At 49.3% G+C, this 19,066-nt stretch overlaps 1 protein-coding gene across 1 annotated transcript; it reads left to right on the forward strand.

The window, feature by feature from the left end:
* The first annotated feature begins 4,895 nt into the window (after positions 1–4,895).
* On the forward strand, positions 4,896–7,265 carry LOC125090284 (thyroid receptor-interacting protein 11-like). The gene is made up of 2 exons (XM_047712850.1): positions 4,896–6,751; positions 6,913–7,265. Exon 1 carries the CDS (start codon positions 4,922–4,924, stop codon positions 6,596–6,598), a length of 1,677 nt encoding a protein of 558 aa, XP_047568806.1. The 5' UTR covers positions 4,896–4,921; the 3' UTR covers positions 6,599–6,751; positions 6,913–7,265.
* Positions 7,266–19,066: the final 11,801 nt, after the last annotated feature.

Below are 19,066 nucleotides of genomic sequence, written 5' to 3' on the forward strand. Positions count from 1 at the left end.
ATGCAAAGATTCTGCGAGAAATGTGATAATAGTCTTATGGAGGTTCCCTTGTATATAACAGATTGTTGTTTTTACTGCTTTTAATATTCTCTGTTGTGTGGTTTCTCTCTGGACATTTTAATTGTAATGTGTTGTGGTGTGAGTCTCTGTTGGATTTAATCTTTTGGAACTCTGGGCTTTCTGGATCTGGGTATTTGTTTTCTTCCACAGGTTGGGAAGTTTTTAGCTGTTTCTTTTTTTTTTTTCTTTTTTCTTTTCTTTTATTTTTTTAAGATTTTTATTTATTTATTGGAGAGGGAGAGATCACAAGTAGGCAGAGAGACAGGCAGAAAGAGAGGGGGGAACCAGGCTCCCTGCTGAGCAGAGAGCCTGACGCGGGGCTCGATCCCAGGACCCCGGGATCATGACCCGAGCCGAAGGCAGAGGCCCAACCCACTGAGCCACCCAGGTGCCCCTAGCTATTTCTTAATATAAATGTTCTGGCCCTTTCTCTCTTTTCTTTCTGGAAAGCAAGCAATGTGAATGTTATTCTACCTAATGTTGTATAGGTCCCTTAAGCTAGCTAGCTTCCCATTTTAAAGTTAATTTTTTTGTTCTGTTTTCGTGAACAAAACAAAGATTTTTTGTTTTTTATTTCTGCCTTGTCTTCCAGATCATGGATTGCTTCTTCAGCTTCATCTAGTCTGCTGTTGAACCCGTCTGCTGTAGTTTTCAGTTTGCTTATTATATTCTTCAGATTTGGGGCTTTGGTATTTTCTTATATTTTCTGTCTCTCGCTGAAGTTTTTGCTGTACTAATTAATTAAAGGACTTCTCAGAGATGCTAGAATGAGAACTATTTATTGTGTGTAGGAGAGTTTTCCTATAATGAAATATTAGGGACTGATGTTTTCACTGAAGTAGTGATTCTTTATTGCTAAGTATTTTGGTTTTTGGTTTGTGGTTTTTGGTGTTTTGTTTTGTTTTTACACAGTTGACTTTTGAACAACATATGTTTGAACTGCATAGGTACATTTCTATACTGTTTTTTTCCCCAATACAGATCCTGGAAAAATGTTTAGAGATTGGCAACAATTTAAAAAAAAAAAATTGTTCTCAAACCACGAGCCTAGAATTATTGAAAAAGCTAAGCAAAGATACGACATACCTTGAGAAAGGTCTGTCATGAATGCATAAAGTATACATAGATACCCATCTATTTTATCGTTTGCTACCATAAAATATTCACAGATCTATTACAAAAAGTTAAAATCTGTCAAAACTTGTGTATACAAATACTTACAGACCATACTTGGTGCCATTTGCAGGCAAGAGAAATGTAAAGAAACATAAAAAGGGAGTATTAAGTCATAACTGCATAAAATGAACTGTGGTCCAAGAGAGTACTATTGTAGTAATTTCCTAATGCCCTCGTGTTGCTACTGTGGTGAACTCAAGTGTTGTATCTACTTAACTTAAAACAGCAGGTGACATTAATCATCTCTGCGTGATCAGTTCATCTTTCCAGTGAATTGCAGTAACAAGTGATCTTTTGAGGTCCTCATGTGTTTCTCATTGTGTTTAGTGCAATGCTGTAAACTTTGAATAACACCATGGGACCCATAGGAAGTGCTCCCAAGAAGCAGAGAAGAGTCATCGTGTTACAAAAAATTCTTGAATTGCTTGATGTGTACTGTGGATTGAGGTCTGCAGCTGGGTTGCCCAGCACTTCAATATAAAAGATTCTAGCATAAGGGCCATTGATTCTTAAAAAAGAAAAAAGGAAATTGCTGAAGTTGTCATTGTAGTTAACACCAGCAGGCATGAAAACCTTTCACTTTTTGCAATTTTCGTATTGAAAATGCAGCTTTTATGAGGGTGTGTGATTGCTGTAAGGATGGTATACCAATATAGACTCTAATATGACTTAAGAAAAAGTGAAGTCATGACATCCTTAAGCAAAAGGAAGGTAAAGGCTCTGACGTTGGAGAATTTAATACCAGCAAAGGATGGTTTGATAATTTTAGAAAGTGATTTGCTTTAAAAAATGTCAAGACAATAGGAGAAGCAGCTTCTGTTGACCAAGAGACAGCAAACAAGTTTCAGATGCATTAAAAACATCATTGAGGAAAAGGGATATCTGCCTGAATAGGTTTGTTTTTTGTATTTTTTTAAAAGATTTTATTTATTTATTTGACAGAGAGAGATCACAAGTAGGCAGAGAGAGAGGAAGGGAAGCAGGCTTCCCGCTGAGCAGCGAGCCCGATGCGGGGACTCGATCCCAGGACTCTGGGATCATGACCTGAGCCGAAGGCAGCAGCTTAACCCACTGAGCCACCCAGGCACCCTTTTGTTTTTTTTTTTTAAGATTTTATTTATTTGACAGAGATCACAAGTAGGCAGAGAGGCAGGCAGAGAGAGAGGAGGAAGCAGGCTCCCGGCAGAGCAGAGGGCCCGATGCTGGGCTTGATCCCAGGACCCTGGGATCCCGACTTGAGCAGAAGGCAGAGGCCTTAATCCACTGAGCCACCCAGGCACCCCCTGAACAAGTTTTGAATGCAGAGAGAAATGCCAGCATAAATATATACAATATTTATATGTAAATTATCTATACAGGGGAAGGGGAAGGCTCAGGTGCAGTCCCCCAGGGCGATGCGGGGCGGGGCCAGGACAGAGGGGGGCGGGGATCCGCGCAGGGGGCGTCTCCGAGGGCCAACCCACCAACTGGCCCCTGTGGGACTCTGGCGGCGCCCCAGAGCTGGGCTCCAGTGTGTGGCTTGGCCCAGTCCTGGGTCGGGACCCCCTGTGCCTGGCGCGTGGTGGCGGCAGGGGACCGGAGCACGCCACCAAGAGAACAGCGAGCCCTCCTGTTCCCAGCCCGGACCAGACCCAGCGCAATCGCAGCGGGGGGAATGGGCGCATTCCCCTGCGGGGGTCTGGTTGGCCAGCGGCTGCTTCAGCATGGCGACGGCAGCGGTTCCTAACTCTAACCGGTGGACTAGCGCCAGGCCGCGCCCCGCGGGGCGGACTCGGGCCTCTGCCGCGCCACACCTGGGCCACTCTGTGCAGAGCGGAGGACCCGCGACCAGGCACCTCCACCGTCCTGCGCAACCGCCTGCCTGGTCTAGGCGCAGGGCATCGGGAGGCGACAGAGGCGCGGCGCAGGCGGCGGCCAGTGATCCGCCAAACCAAGGTGCGGGCGGAGCTGTCCCCGCAGGGCTGACGGGGCAAGGAGGGCCAGGACAGTCTGGAGTCTCTGGAGGCTGGAAATACCCAAAGTCTCTGTGAGGTCCGTTCTCTGCACTGGTGGAAAGATCTGTGAAATGCATGGAGGATCCTCTCTCCTAGCTGGATGGATGCGTGTGACTGTACTTTTCACCTCAATGAAAAAGATACTATTGCATGGTAAGCGCATGCAGCCGGACTTTGTGTACTGCGATCCCACGTAGGGGGAAGTGGAGGGCTAGGTGCATTTTCTGGCGGCAGGCACCTGGGGGCAGTCAGGCAGGAGCATGCAATAGGGACCCACCCCCCCCAGGACAGCCAGCAAAGCATGGGAAGGAGGGCAAGCGCCCAGGCCTGGCGGGGAAGTTGCAGGAATGAGTGGCTAGGAACGACACCAGTGGCCAGAGGACCTTGGCTGCTCGGAACTACTTGAGCAGCAGTGGCGTGCGGGAGCATGGGAGCGAGGGAGCGCGGGAGCGCGCGCGAGGTGGGGGGAAGGGAGGGGCGCGCAGGCACTGCCTGGAAAGGGCAGTTGGCTTTGGATTCTTAGCCTCGCGCAGGCAGGGGTTCTGTGACACTTGGCGGGGTAGTCCGACTGGACTGGACGCTTTCTCACCGCGGACCAGGGCAGTTGTATGACCGCCAGATGTTCTCCTGGGCTGGTGGTCTTTGCTGTGGCCTAGGCCATTCCCTAGGGGCCGTGGACAGCAGGCAGACCTCTTTGACCAGAGACATCTCTGATACTGACAGACATGTGACTTTCCCTGGGGATGCCATGGATTTGGCTGATGTCATCTCATCCCAGACACAGATCAATAGACGCCTCCGTGAGATGGAAACACTGGAGGCTGAAGTGACTCATTGGAAGATGTGGTGCCCGTTTTCCACCCAGGGACCAAATACCATTGACCCAGAAACAGTGTGCAAACTGAAGAGCCACATCAGGGACCTAGAGCAGAAGCGGATGCGGGAGATGGACAAACATCAGCTGGAAGTGGCGGTGTTGAAAAACACCCACCGGCAGAAGCTAGCAGCCCTCACCGACCGGCACCGCACACAACTAATGGACTATCAACGGCAGGTGGAAGACCTGCAACACCAGGACGCTGCCAGGAACGTGAACCATGACCTTCTTGAGGAAAGGGAAACGGAGCTCAGAAGGTTGAAGGAACAACTTACACAAATGCAGCGGCTGAACGACAGTTTGAACAACGTTGCTTCGGATCTCCGAGCAGAAAAGCAGAAGTTGGTTGGCGAGCTCCAGGATGCAAGACACCAGCTGGAGGAATCTGTTCTGCGCAACAACGAAGATTCTCTGAAGAACAACATTGCTTTGAGGGCTTTAGAAATAGAGAAAGGACGGTTGGTGGCCAAGTTGTGTCGGGCCGAAAAGCAGGTGTTTGAAGAGAAGTCTGAGCAAAGTCTCCGAGAATGGTCACCGGTAGATAATGGTCATTTCATTCAACTCTGTCAGATAAAGACCTGGAGATACTACACCTCCGAAAGAGGATCGAGCAGATGGACGCGGACCATCAGGAAACGAAGGAACTGCTGTCCTTTGCTTTGGAGGAGCAGAAGCAACTGACAGAATGTGTCCGAGAGCAGGACGAGTACATCATAGAAATGAGAGAAAGGCCAGAGCTTCAGGAGGAATTCGGTCAGTCGACCGAAACCTTAAGAAGCCATGACGTTTCACCCCATCCGTGGAGGACAAAGACATGCGTCTCCCATCCATGACAGACCAACATCCTCATGTGGACGAAGACCTGGAGCGCCTAGCACAACAGAGTCGCGCTGTCCCTCTGGGTGACCCTAAAATCCTAGAGGAGATTGAAGATCTAGAGTGTGAAGTCTTTCAGCTCAACAGGGTAAAAGATGATCTCGAGGAGGAAATAAAGGAACAACAGAAGATCATTCACAACCAGCAGCAGGGGAAGAGAGCACTGCTGCAGTCTTTACGGGAGCAGAAGGAGAAAGTGGACCGTCTTCAACTCCGGCAGGAGGAGATGAACGCTGAACGCGCTCAGCTCCTTGCAGCGAAAGACGAGATGATTCGGAATCTGCACGTCACGCTGGAAGAGCTGAGAGCCCAGTGGCCCGACAAAAGCCCACAAATCCCGAGAGAACCCTGTGAGGATGAGGAAGTGCGAGCAAGCCAGCCTCTCCCCAGAGAGAACGGAAGTGAAGAGCGTGATCCACCTAAAGCCGAAATTCAAAGATTAGTCCAAGGAATCAAAGAACAGGAACTGGAGATGAAGCTTCTCGCTGAACAGAACATCCGACTGACCGAGCAGGTGGATCGGCTGTCCAAAGAGGAGATCGGGAAGCTCACTCGGATTATCCAGCAAAAGGATATGGAGATTCAGCATCTTTCCAGCAGAATCTCCGAGGCTTCTGACAGCCAGAACAGGCACGTGGAACAACTTCAACGGCAATTGCAAGAGTGTGCTTTGAAAAGCGAACAGATCTTGGCCGTCCTAAATGAGAAGACGAGGGAGAATAGCAATCTGAGAAGGGACTATCACGAAATGACCCATCGACTTGCTGCCAAGGATGCAGACCTCCAGAGGATGCAAGAGGAAAATCAAAAACTGTCCACGAGAGTGGAAAGCAGCGGCCAGGAGGTGGCAAGAGCCCTAGAAGGGAAACTGAAGTCATTACAGGGATTATTGCATCAAACAAATGCTGACTTGGAGGTGAAGGAGGACCAACTCCAAGAGTTCAAGAAACAGAATGAGGTGCAGCGGGAAATCCTGGAGGACACACAGAAGAAACTCTTGACCTTAGTAAGTCAGGCCGAAGGAATGGTGGACAAAACCCTCCTAAGGGGACTCTTCGTGGGATCTTTGCAGGCAGCTGATGCGGAACGGCGGGAAGCGTTGAGGCTGATGGCAAGCGCGCTGGGGATCCGAGAGGACCAGCTGCGGCAGCTGCGCGGTCAAGAGCCCGCGGGTGTGCCCAGCGGGGCGACTGGGGGGCCCGGGTCCAGAAGCGCCCCCAACTCACCTGCGAAACCAAATCACCAAGCTGTGGCCAATCATTCCTTTTCAGAACTTTTTGTCCAGTTTCTAAAAGCGGAATCTCATTCACCTTTTCCACCGCCCAAACCCTCTGCTCATGACGTGATGCCCCCAGATTCGGGAGGAAGGGGAAAGCTGCCTAAGAAACAAGGCCCACCACGACTGAACGCTACCCTGGGATCCACACCCCGAAAAAACGATGTCAAGCCCCGCACCACAGCTGTGTCTCTTATTAACCCACCTGGACCGGAAATGGATGGATCGCAGCACCTTCTTCTAAATGCTGTCACTGATGCTTTACCCACGTACACGCCGCAAATACTGTCACCTGCCAAGAAGGGTGGAAAGGCGGCCAAACACCTCTCAGAGAAATAGATGATTGTGAGCCAGAGTGACACCAGGCTTTGAAGATCCCAAGTCACTCTGTGTGTCTACCTTATCTCCTAACGTTCTTTTTCAAAATGTCAAATGTTCGCGGTTTTGCTTTCATCTTAAGAAACATATTCTTTTATGACTTAACAAAAAGGGGTCTCTTAATGACTGCAGAAGTATTCGCCAAAGTGAAAACACTGGTGACTTCTTTTTTTTTTTTTTTTTAAGATCTTTTTTACTTTTTTGACAGAAATTGAGGGCACACATACAGGGGGAGCATCAGAGGGAGAGAGAGAAGCAGGCTCCCCACGGAGCAGGGATCCTGACCTGTGACCTGATCCTAGGATCCCGGGATCACGACAGGAGCCAAAGACAGACAGTTAACAGACTGAGCCACCCAGATGCCACAGCAGTGGTGACTTTTGTAGGAGCGTTGACACTGCTGGGCTTTGGAGGCTGTGGTCAAAGGATTCTTCCAACAATGTTTGTAATGCTTTAAGGTTTTCACAAGGGCCAGGTGTCTATGTATACCTTATGTAGAGAACACGTCCACTTGTTTCAGTGTTCCAGATGTATCAGATATACGAGCACGCAATCCTTGTATGGGAAACGAGGTGAATAGCAGGAAAGTACAAGATGAATATAAGGTAAAAAAAAAAAATGTCAATTCACTTTTCAAGTTAAGTCTCATTTCTCTTCGTTTATTTTTTATTTTCTAGTTTTTAGAAATCATTTCCTTTTCTGTTGTCTGCCAAAGCACGCTATGGGTAACCTGATTTCTCTCGGGCCTTATGTATGTTGGCCTGTTTAGGAGTATACTATTCTCTGACTTGCTGTCCACCCCCCCCCCCCCCCCGCAATCACTCGGCCTTAGAGACCATTTGAAATGGGAATGAATCCCATCTTACTCTGTAATTGAAAACGCAGCAGCTTATGGTTCTACCCTAAATTATATAAATCGCCCCTCTGGATCATCCTTTAAGCAGTTTTTACCTGGAATGTCCATGGTCAACTCCCTTGTTCATTTCTTCAAAAGCCCCTTCAAATCTTCATTTGCTACATCATTGCACAGGCTGTCAGGGAACTGGAGCTTACTTGGGAAGAAACTGTGCCTGGTCCCTGTGCTAAGGAGGGCTTTTTGGCCAGGGGATCTGATCTGTGGGAGCAGAGTGGGATGGGAACATGGAGTGAGGCCATATGAGGCCCTCCAAAGTTGCCGGATGCCAAGACAACACTTCCTATTGAATCTTCTTCTCAGCCTTTCCATCACAATGGACTCTGATATATGGACATCCATTTCCTGCTGAGACTCTTAAGGCATAGGACAGGTGCTTCTCTAGGATGTGAAGCTGTCATGTGACCAGGAGGGAGATGTGGTCATCAAACCCAAAATGTGATAACTTCCAATGATATTCACACAGTTGATCCCAAGGGAATCGCTGGTGGCAAGGGGTAGAAGGAAGAGCTGACGTCCTCCAGCACCATGGAATCTGGCAGTGCACTGTGGACAGAACCCCCACCTCCACCTGCAGGTAGGATATGCAGACTTTGGCTTCAGCCCGTAGCAGGAATGCCTTGGTAACTATATTAAGCTGGTGGGGGGTCCCATGACCCAGAGAATAATAGACAGCTAGACAGGAAGTCTCAGAGTCTGTGAGAGACTGTTTCCAGGAGAGCCCAGTGCATGGCCGGCAATTGCTGCTCTCATGGTCTCTAACCAGGGCCAAGTAGGGCTGTTTCTTGCATTGGGAGCCCATGGACAACTGACAGATAGCATGGGTGGTCCAGGGACTCCAGGAAGGGGAGAGGAGGCGGCTAAAGCCTTTTGACCTGGGCACGAACAGGTGGGTTTTTCTCAAGCTTTTCTTTAGGTAGTTAAGAGAGAGCTCTGGCTGGAAAAGGGGGTGAAAGGGAGAGGGAGAAGCAGGCTCCCCACCGAGCAGGGAACCCCCTGCCAGGCTCCATCTCAGGATCCCGAGATCAGGCCCTGAGACAAAGGCAGACGCTTCACCAACTGAGCCACCCAGTCACCCCCAACAGGTCATTTTTACTTGCACAGATCCTAGATGCTTTTGTTCAGGGGAGACCCTGCCCCCTCAGCGTGGGCTCCTTGACAAGTAACGGCTGAAATGGGCTTCCGTAAAATTTATAAACAAGGAATATGTTGCCTCTAGAACCCAGAAAGTACTGAAAGATGTTGGACTTCTGTGTCCTTTTTTTCTTTTTAAGGATTTTATTTAGTGACTTGATAGAACACGAGAGAGAGATAGAGAGAGAGAGTACAAGGGACTGGCAGGGGCAAAGGGAGAGGGAGAAGCAGGCTTCCCGGCTGATCAGGGAGCCTTGACACAAGGCTTTGTTGCCAGGACCCTGAGATCAGGATCTGAGCCCAAGGCAGACACTTCACTGACAGAGCCACCCTTGTAGGCCCTTAACAAGTTTGTCAAATATCCTCACAGTAGGATCTCCTGAATGTGATGTCCCATCTATGTTCCTGGAGAAAGATGAATGCAGTAAGATCCTGCCCACAAAGTTTGCCTGTGATAGCAGAGCGGTTTGGGTGCCCTGTGCATAACAAGGTAAGTCATGTCTCCTTCAAGGTCAAGGCACATGTGACTGAGAGGCTGTTGAAATAGGCACTGAACAGAACATATTGGCCAAATCTATCATGGCAAAATATTTGCCATCTTTAATTTGTGGGGTTCCCTCATGGTTTTTTTAATGACTTTCTTTCTTTATTGGAAAGAGAAAGCAAGGGAAAAAGCTAGCAAAGGAGCGGGGGCAGGGGGTGGTGGCGGGGCCGGAAGGGCAGAGGGAGAGAAAATCCCAAGCGGACTCCACCCTGAGCACATAGCCCGACATGGGACCCGATCCTATGACCCTGAGATCCTGACCTGAGCCAAAAGCTCAACCAATTGAGCCCCCCAGGTGTCTCCGGTGTTTTAAGGGTACAGGGATTTATTTGATCAGGTAGGGTAAGACAGGCAGATATACAAGTAACTCTCACAACGCAAGAAGCGTTTATGGACTCCCTGATCCCGAGAAAGGAGGTCTGAGAGCCATGGAGGGCCACCCAGGGAAGCACCAGGGTCGGTCAGGAGCTGAGGGAGTGAAGGGACAGACAATTCGGGCAAGACCCTTTATTGTGGCTTCCATGGCAAGGGGCAGGTGAATCCAGGGAAGCACCTTTAAGACTGCCGACTTTGTGTCATGTCAGTGGGTTCCGGGACACAGTGGTGTCTGTCTGGAGTCGTCTGTCCCTGCCCCTGGGGTGATCAGGGCAGTGGATAGTGGCCCAGAGTAAGAGTTTCTTACAAGAGGTGGTTGGGGTTAAAGGCTCCAAATTGGTTGCTTTACATGTGCAAGCTTTGCCGGTAGGCAAGCTGCTGAGCATCTCTAGGAATTAAGTAAGCCTGCCAGGGACAGTCCCTCCAAAGTCAGCAAGGCCTGAGATGTCAAAGCATTAAATACAGAGGGTAGAATCTATGGTATTATACTTGCTATAAACAGAACTTGAATTAAGTCCACGAAGGTTAGTCTGCCAGTGCATCTTAGAACCAATGTTGTAGAGGCACAGAAGGCAATCGGCCTCCTTTTAATTTTGCCAATTAAATTATTTTAGTAAATTTTTGATTTCCTTTTTATTTTTTATTTTTTAGAGATTTTATGTATTCATTTGAGAGAGAGAGAGCGAGCAAGCAAGCAAGTGTGACAGAGCAGGACCCAGGGCGAGCAGCAGGGAGAGGTAGAGGGAGAAACAGACTGACTCCTTGCCCAGCAGGGAGCTTGACATGGGGCTCTATTTCAGGATCCTGGGATCAAGACCTGGACTGAAGTCAGATGACTAACCATATGAGCCACCCAGGTGCCCTTGTAAATGTTGGATTTACAGTTGGGTCAAATTTTGAACCGTTGTTGAATTAGTCATTGGGGGGGAGGGAGTCCCTACCTCCTGTATTCATTTTTCTCTCTTCCACTCCTCCTTTGCTTGGGTTTATGTATTCCTGGATGTACCTGTGGGGTGGGGGAGTGTCCTTTTGCCCTGCTGCTCGTTGTCTATGTTTTCTTCCAGAGAGTCTCAAATCAGCATCATCAGCCTTGGAGCTTCTGTCGTGGCGATGGTTGTATGGTTTCAAGTCTCCTGGCGTAAGTCAAGGTGGGAATTGATCCCCTCAGTGTGCCATTCTTCCATTTCCCTGGGGTCGGGGCCTCCGTCCTTTGCACGCACAACACAGAGGGTCACCCCCAGGGCTGTGCTTGGGGTGTGCTTTCCCCCATAGGATCTGGACATCAGCATCAAGCACTGGCCCAACACCCAGTCCCTGGAACTCAGGCACACCAGTCAGCATGTCCTTCGGTTGCCAGCCTCAGCGGGGAGCCTTGGAGACCGATGCAGGCCACATGCAGGTCACATAGGTGACACCTCCCCCCAAGATACAGTCAATTCCTATTCATTCTCACCTTGTTGGCAAGGATGGGACATTAGTTTGGAAATGGATGGCAACCTCCATGTGAGATAACAGAACACGAGCCAACACACAAGGTGGCCAGCGATGGCCAGTTCCCTCCCAGATCGTGACTGTCACCTCTGAAGCCAGTTAGTTATTGAAGGAGCAGGTCAAGGTGACCCCCATGTCCTCATTTAACATAGGGTCACCGTGTTTGTGATGCCACTTGTTTTAATCACCTTCTTTCTCCTCAGGTCCCCAATGAGAGAGAGACCTGCTCCAGACTTGTGGGGATGCCCTGACACCCGACACGTGTGATTGACAACAGTTTACTAGTCACATATACTCACACTTCAGGGGAGGATCATACCACACACCGTGCAGGACTGCACAGAGATCGCGCTTGAGAACAGAGAGAACCAGCAGGGCCTTGGAAGGTAGGTCTTGCTTGAAACAAGAGGCTGTGGGAAATCCTGGTTCTCTATGGAGGGTGTGAGTGGCTTCCTTGAAGAATTGAGTGGGTTTCTAGGGAACTGAACACTGCTCCCCAGAAACCAATAGGCACTATGGCTAGTCCCTATGATGAGAAGGGTGTTTGGTTAAGAGAGCTCCCCTGTGAGGGAAGAGGGAGAGGAGAACGAACATGATACCATTTGAGTCCCTCCTTGATCTTCCAGGTGTCAAGACAGCCCTTAATACGGAATCTTAATTTCAGGCCTTATGCCACAAGAGGGTACGACAAAGCAATTCATCTTAGAACTAATAGTGGAATTTCACAGTGAAACTGTGTACAGGATAAACACGTAAATGTAAGTTGTATTGCTCTATGCTAGCAATGAATGCGGGGGCTCCGCAGTCAAACACACATTCACAATTGCTCGTACAAAGAAACTACTTTGGGATAAATCTGACAGTGCCAGTCCAGACATCACATGCTGAAAGCTACTCAGCACTGCTGTAGAAAGTCAAAGATATAAATAAATGGATAGATACGCCATGTTCGTGATTTGGAAGACTAAGCCTTGTCATGATGTCAATTCTCCCCAGACTGATAGATTTAATGTCATTTCTAACAAAATTCTGTCAGCTTCTTTTGTTTTTGTAGAGATAGACAAAAATATTCTAAAATGTATGTGGAAGGACAAAGGAATTAGAGTAGTTTCAAAAACGATTTTGAAAATACTAATTTGGGAACACAGTCTGTAGAGTTTCAGATCTTCGTAGTAGTTATACTAAGGAAGCCTGTGTGGTATTTGCAGAAGGACAGTCACATAGAACAGTACAGAACAAAGAACCCAGAAATAGTCCCCACAAATATGCCCATCTGAGATCTGAAAGGGGTGCTAAGGTAATTCCGTTCCAGATAGCTCGGTTTTGTACCGACTACAGCCATCTCAAGCTTGTGATGAACTCAGAGAGGCCAAACTCAGAACACAGCAACAGCAGAGAAGGAGGACGGTGGTGTGACCGAGGGCCTACCAGGTGGGAATGGGAGAGAGTGTGTGCCCAGGGTTGTGTGGGCGGGGCCCAAAGAGCTATCCCGTGATGCTTTGCGAAGGCCGAGGGAGCGGGGAACTGTCCAGTCTGTGGGTGGGCACAGGCGCCAGTGAGCGGGAAGGTTGTTAGGACGGCTGCCGGGCGGGTCACTGAGACACTTCAGCTGAGTCTGAGCAGAAGCACCTCCCGTTTTCCAGCCTTCTGTGAGGCTTGCTTCTTGTCTGGCGCCTCAGGATCCCACAACCTTGTCCCGGTGGGCGTAGCACCTCAGAACCTCCGGAGCCATGGCCACTGGTCTGAGGACGCCCCTTTTCACCTCCTGTACTTCCTCCTCAGGGTCGACGCCGAGGACGAAGGAGTGAGCGGCCCTGGGGAAGATGCTTCTCTGCCCGGAGGTACCTGTAGGGCATGGTGTCGGGGCCCTGTGTCCCCGGGGGCTGGGGCCTCGCTGGGAGGCGGGCCTGTGTCTCAGGAATACACTGGTTTGCCAAAAGGTAGCCGTCAGCTTGTGCGCCCCTCGTTTCGCAGCTGTGAAGAGCCCAGAACGGGGCTTCATTTATGGAGCTGCTGATTATGTGCGGGGCCTGGAGACAGCGAGAGTGGAAATGCGGCCGAAGCAGGCAGATGAGGTTGCAGCCTTGTTGGGGCTCAAGTCCTGCTAGAAGACCGACTTGAAGCAAGTAAGTGTAGTGTTGATGGGGGAGAAGTTCTGTTCTCCCTCTTGAGTAGCTTACATTCCACTAGGGGTTGTCAGGATCCCCACCGTACACCTGAGATCAGGCCAGTCAGGGATCAGTGTGTGTGTGTGTGTGTGTGTGTGTGTGTGTGTATGTGTGTAGGGGGAATGGCCTTCCTTTTGGGTGGGTCGTGGGTATCAGTGATTGGAACACGTGATAAATAGGACTGACAGGGTGTGAGGGACTCACCACTTGGCTGGAAAAGACAGGAAGGAAATAAAGACCCGTGAAATTCGTCATTACTGTTTTGCATTGAGTGCTGAGAAGTACAGAGTGCATTAGAGTTTGTAATTTCCTGAGTAATGTTTAAGCTGAGACCAGGAGGCTAAGAAATCAAGGCGGATGTGGGAAGGTGTTCAGTTAGACCAGGGAAGGATGTGTACTGTTGAAGGAATTGAGAGAATGTCCATGAAGCTGGGGCCACGTGGGGACTGTAGGGTGGGGAAAACCAACGTTTGGGGTGAACACTTGGACTTTTTGTAGAGTCTTGGAAACTAATCATAGTGACTGAAACATGGGGTCCGGACCCAAGCAGATCCTAGCTCTGCCTCTTAAGAGTCATGTTGCTAAAGCATTGTACGTCTCAGGTTCCTGATGGGAGAAATGGGGATGATGATAATCCCACTTCATAGATGATTGTAAAGATGAAGTGACATTTAACCTTCATAAGACACTTAGCGCCATGTGTGACATGTAGTAGGTGTCAGTGGTGGTTAGTTCAAGAAGTAACTAAATACATAGATAAGTTTTGAAGACGTGGAGACAGTCTGTGGTGACATTTGTGGACATAAATGGACTCCACCCCACTTCATTTCTTCTCCAGCTTTCAGTGCTGTTGACCACATGGGTCACACTGTTGAATTAGAAATAATTTTGCTCAAATGGACAGTTATGTGCCAAGAGAATCTGCAGTGCCATTGAAATGATGGAGAGGGAAATAAAATGCTTTTCAGTACCATGTCCCAATTAGGTCCCAATTAAAATTTCCTGATGAATTTATTTATTTAGTATATGTTGGTAACCGTTTGTGCAGACTTGCTTACTTAAAGTAAATTGACTATCAAGTAACTGAGACACAGAATAAGGACAGAGAAGTAGTATAACTAGAGCTTGGCTTTTCTTGACTCTCTATGGGATAGGTGTTTTGTTCTTTTTTGTTTTTGTTTTCAGGTAGGAAACATCTTTATTGGCCTTGATTCATTCATCATATAGTGTCCAACGTGGATCCCGTATCCAGACAATCTGCCTGGCGCATTACTCCGCTGGCCCCTCTAGTCCAGACGTCGGGCCATCGCCCGAGGGAGGCCAACCCCACCGGCCCCAGAAGTTCAGGCTTGGGGTGTGAGCGCCAGGCTGTCCCAGGAATGGGCCCCTTGGTCCCTGGCCCTCTGTTCTGGCCAGCAGATCTGGGGAGGCCGAGGCTGGAGCCTGACACTCTCTTTGGTTTCGTGATCATTTAGAAAAACAAACAGAGGAGACAAACGTTGCACAGTCTTTAAAAAATCGGAGTCTGAGGAGAGAAGCCAAGGTCCTGCGCTTGGGAGCTCCGTGGGAGGCCGAAGCATCTGTGTCCCTTGCTGACCCCCGCTGCACCGCCTCCTTACGCCCACTCGGAAGCACCTTCTCAGGAGGCAGTATTGGCACAGGTGACGCTGGTCGATCTGGCAGTGCCGGTTGGAGCCGCCGGTGAGGCTGCGGTGGCTGTGGACGCTCCCCTTGAAGCAGCTCTTGCGGCCTCCCAGGTGAAGACGGGGTAGTGCTCGCCGCTGCGCACGTCCCCGCACACCATGCAGTCCCCCTGCAGCCCGGACCGCTCTTCGCCAGGCTCAGAGTCGCTGGCAGCGCCCGGGGGTGAGGCCCCGAAGACCGCGGGAGGCCTGCGAGGCCCCGTGGCCAGCGCTTCCCGAGCTACCGCCCCCTCTGTGGCCGCAGCTTCCCGGCCTGGGCCTCAGGCAGGGCCCCAGCCTCTCTGGCTTTGCTGTCGCCGCCCACCCTAGGCGCCTGCCTCGCGCTGCAGCCGGTTTGCTCTGGGATAGTTGTTATAATTTCTCTGCTCTTCTCTGTCTCCGTTTCCAAGGCCTTCCTGTGTCTGCAGCCTAGACATTGTAGGGGAAGTTTGGGTTTGGACTTGCAGAGACTAAATAGTTGTACCCACCCCAGTGCCAACCAGCAAAGCATGAAGGACTTGTGCTTTTTTTTTGTCTTTTTTTGCTGTTGTTGTTAAAGATTTTGTTCATTTGACAGTGAGATCACAAGTAGGCAGAGAGGCAGGCAGAGAGAGTGGGAAGCAGGCTCCCTGCTGAGCAGAGAGTCGGATGCAGAGCTGCTTCCCAGGACCCTGACCATGACCTGAGCCTAACGCAGAGGCCTTAACCCACTGAGCCACCCAGGCTACCCCGTGGGGATTTTTTAAAGAATAGACAGATGCTTATGTCCTACTCTAGACTCACCAGTCAGAGCCCTCTGGGATAGGCCCCAGGGTACAAGGACCAAGCATATTTACCATCTAGATGCATTTCTTGACACCTTTTTTGGCACTGGGCTTTCTAATATGTGAAAAAGCATTCAGCGAGATTGGGAGAACCCATGAACTAACGTTCGATGACATTTAGCAGGGCTCTGTCGTTCAGGGTCTGGGATATCGTGATCTGCATGTTTGGTGTAATGTGTTACACCCTTAGCTTTTGTCAGAAAGTGATAGATTGGGGTGCCTGGGAGGCTCAGTAGGTTAAAGACTCGGCCTTAGGCTCAGGTCATGATCCCAGGGTCCAGGGATCGAGCCCCGCATCGGGCTCTCTGCTCAGCAGGGAGCCTGCTTCCTCCTCTCTTTCTGCCTGCCTCTCTGCCTGCTTGTGATATCTCTCTGTCAAATAAATAAATTAAATCTTTAAAAAATAAAATAAAGTACATTTTAAAATTTTTTAAAAAGTTATGGACTGTTTTTTCTTTTGCTTGGTTTTGTATGTAAGATTTATGTATTTAACAGAGATCGAGCCAGAGAGCATAAGCAGGGGGAACAGCAGAGGGAGAGGGAGAAGCAGGCTCCCCGCTGAGCAGGGAGCCCAACAAGAGGCCCGATCCCAGGACCCTGAGATCGGGACCTGAGCTGATAACAAGAGTCAGACACTTAGCCAAACTGAGCCACCCAGGCACCCTTATAGGACCTGCTGTCTTAGGGAAATAAATTGCAAGGCTAAAGAAAGAGAAGGGAGAAAGTGAGGACTGTAATTAAAAGAGGCTTGTGAGACCTGTTAACCACTGGCAAGCTATGGGTCTTATGCTCACTCAGGATTTAACAAATACAGAGAGTCAAAATATTTATGAGGTAATCAGATCAATGTGAACTGTGACTTGACATGTCATGCTATTGAGAAATTATTTTGAAATGTTTAAAGAGTGATCGTAATTTTGTGGGTATATCTATGTGTGTGTCCAACAAGGGCAGTTTTGTTCCCTGGAGATGTTTGGCAACGTCTAGGACATATTGGGTGGTCAGGAACAGGAGTGAGGAAGACACTCTCCGCATCTGGTGTGTGGAGACCAGGGTGCTGCTAAGCCTCATAGTAAGCTCAGGACAGGGCCCCCAGCAAAGAACGCTGGGGCCCAAGATGTGGGGAATGCCAAGGTTGGGAAACCCTGTTCTGGAGACACATGTTGAAGTAGCTGTGGGTCCAATGAGAGGACGAAGACATTTGCTTCAAGGAGTGCCTGGGTGGCTCAGTGGGTTGAGCCGCTGCCTTCGGCTCGGGTCATGATTCTGGGGTCTTGGGATCGAGTCCCATATGGAGCTCTCTGCTCAGCGGGGAACCTGCTTCCCCGCTTCTCTCTCTCTGCCTGCCTCTCTGCCTACTTGTGATCTCTGTCAAATAAATAAAATCTTCAAACAAAATGATATTTGCTTTAAATGTTATGGGGGCTGTGGGGACGGGCCGTGTGTTGAGAATTATTTAAGTTAGTGATGGGAGTTCTTATCCCGTTCTCTCTACTTGGGTGTGTGTCTGTGTATCTGTCCGTATGTTTATATCGTGCGTGTGTGCGTGTGTGCGTGTTGTATGCGTGTGTATCACATACCGTTGTAAATTTCCATAACGGAAGCTCACAAGCTTGCTACGGGTGACCTAGAGACTGTGCACGTGGTGCCTGGTGCCAGCAGTGGGGAGGGTGGACAAGCTGAGACGGTGGGTTCGCAGGAGCGGCAGCAGTGGCGTCCTTACCGGGCTCGGTGTGCGGTGGGATGTTGGTGGTGTCTGGCTGTCGAGCTTCTCTTTATGCCTGTTGTTTTTTTCATGTTTTGTCTTGTTCTTTTGCCTTCCTAATAGCCTTTCAATAAATTCTTTTTCTGTTAAATGCAGTCAGAATCACTTTCCATGAAGCAAGAATTCTGCCTTACACAAGAAAAGGGTGAAGCCGATGTATAGAGAAAAGGGGATTTGACAGACTGTGGCAGGAGACAGAGGAATTAGGAGACATAGAAATGTGAAAATATGCATGTCATTTATATATCTAACAACTAAAATTTACAGAGTGTGTATATATATTTTTATATACACATATATGTGTACATAATATTTGAGAGCAAGAGAATCTCATGGCTTCTGATTTTCTGTTCTTAACGTCTATTCCTCTCGAGACCACCGTTTAATTCTTACCCAGGGATATTATGAGATAGCCCCATGTTTGTTTTGTTTATTTACTTATTTATTTATTAAGGTTTTATTTATTCACACAGAGAGAGAGATCACAAGTAGGCAGAGAGGCAGGCAGAGAGAGAAGGGGAAGCAGGCTTCCCGCCAAGCAAAGAGCCCGATATGGGGCTCGATCCCAGGACCCTGAGACCATGCCCGCTTCCTGTCTCTTCCCTTCTCTGTCTCCGCTCCTCCTCCACCTCTTCTGCTCAACACACACTCAAGCATCTTTGCCATTTTCTCTGCCCTCCTCCTCTTCCTCACTCCTGTCCCTGTCCTCTCCCTTCCTCTCTCTTTCTCATTGTCTCTCCCTCTCTCTCTCGCATCCATTGCAAATAGTTTGTTGGTGTTTTTGATCAATTTCAAGCAGTAAAGGTCTCTAGACCCCTACACACACACCAGCCATTCATCCGGGGGACCCCTGAAGATACAGATCCAACCAGTCCGTGTGTGCAAGGGGCTCTTAGTGAATGAACCACATTTCAGCAACTTAATAAAGCTTTTATTTCACATGTAACTTCCATCTGCCTGTGGCTTTGGGTGTGGCTCCCTGTAGGGGAAAGCCACTGACCACCTCAGTCTGGATGACTGAGCCACAGAGTGAGAGGGAGGCGGGAGGCTGGACCCTCCGTGAGCAGAGTGGGCAGGGGGCATGTGACTGGGAGGCAGGGTAGTGCCACCAAGGGGGCAGCACCTGCTTTGGGTCCCCTGGGAACCTGGCCCTTAGCAGTTCAGTGGCTGGGGCTTGGCTGTGTCTTGACCTTCAAGGGGACAGCCCCATCACCTCTCCATCATCTCCAGGCTCTATTCAAGGACAGGTGTGTCCCATAATCAGTGGGGTCTGGACCCCGTGATTCTACTTGGTGGCGTCTCAAATAAACGGCAAGAGTGAGGGAGCCTCGTGGCCTGGAATGCTTTTGCCAGCTCGTTGTCCTGCAGGTCGGTTTCCCTCCCACACAAGTCCTTTTCTGGGCATGTGGATGCAGGGAGTAAGCCTGGGGCAATGTCATGGTTTTGCTCCTGAGATTTCAGACTCTTATTTCACTTGATCATCTCTTCTTGATGAGCTCGTTCTTTTCTTACATTAGTGAGACTTACTATCCC

The sequence above is a fragment of the Lutra lutra genome, chromosome 18 (assembly GCF_902655055.1).
Source record: "Lutra lutra chromosome 18, mLutLut1.2, whole genome shotgun sequence".
Classification (NCBI taxonomy): domain Eukaryota; kingdom Metazoa; phylum Chordata; class Mammalia; order Carnivora; family Mustelidae; genus Lutra; species Lutra lutra.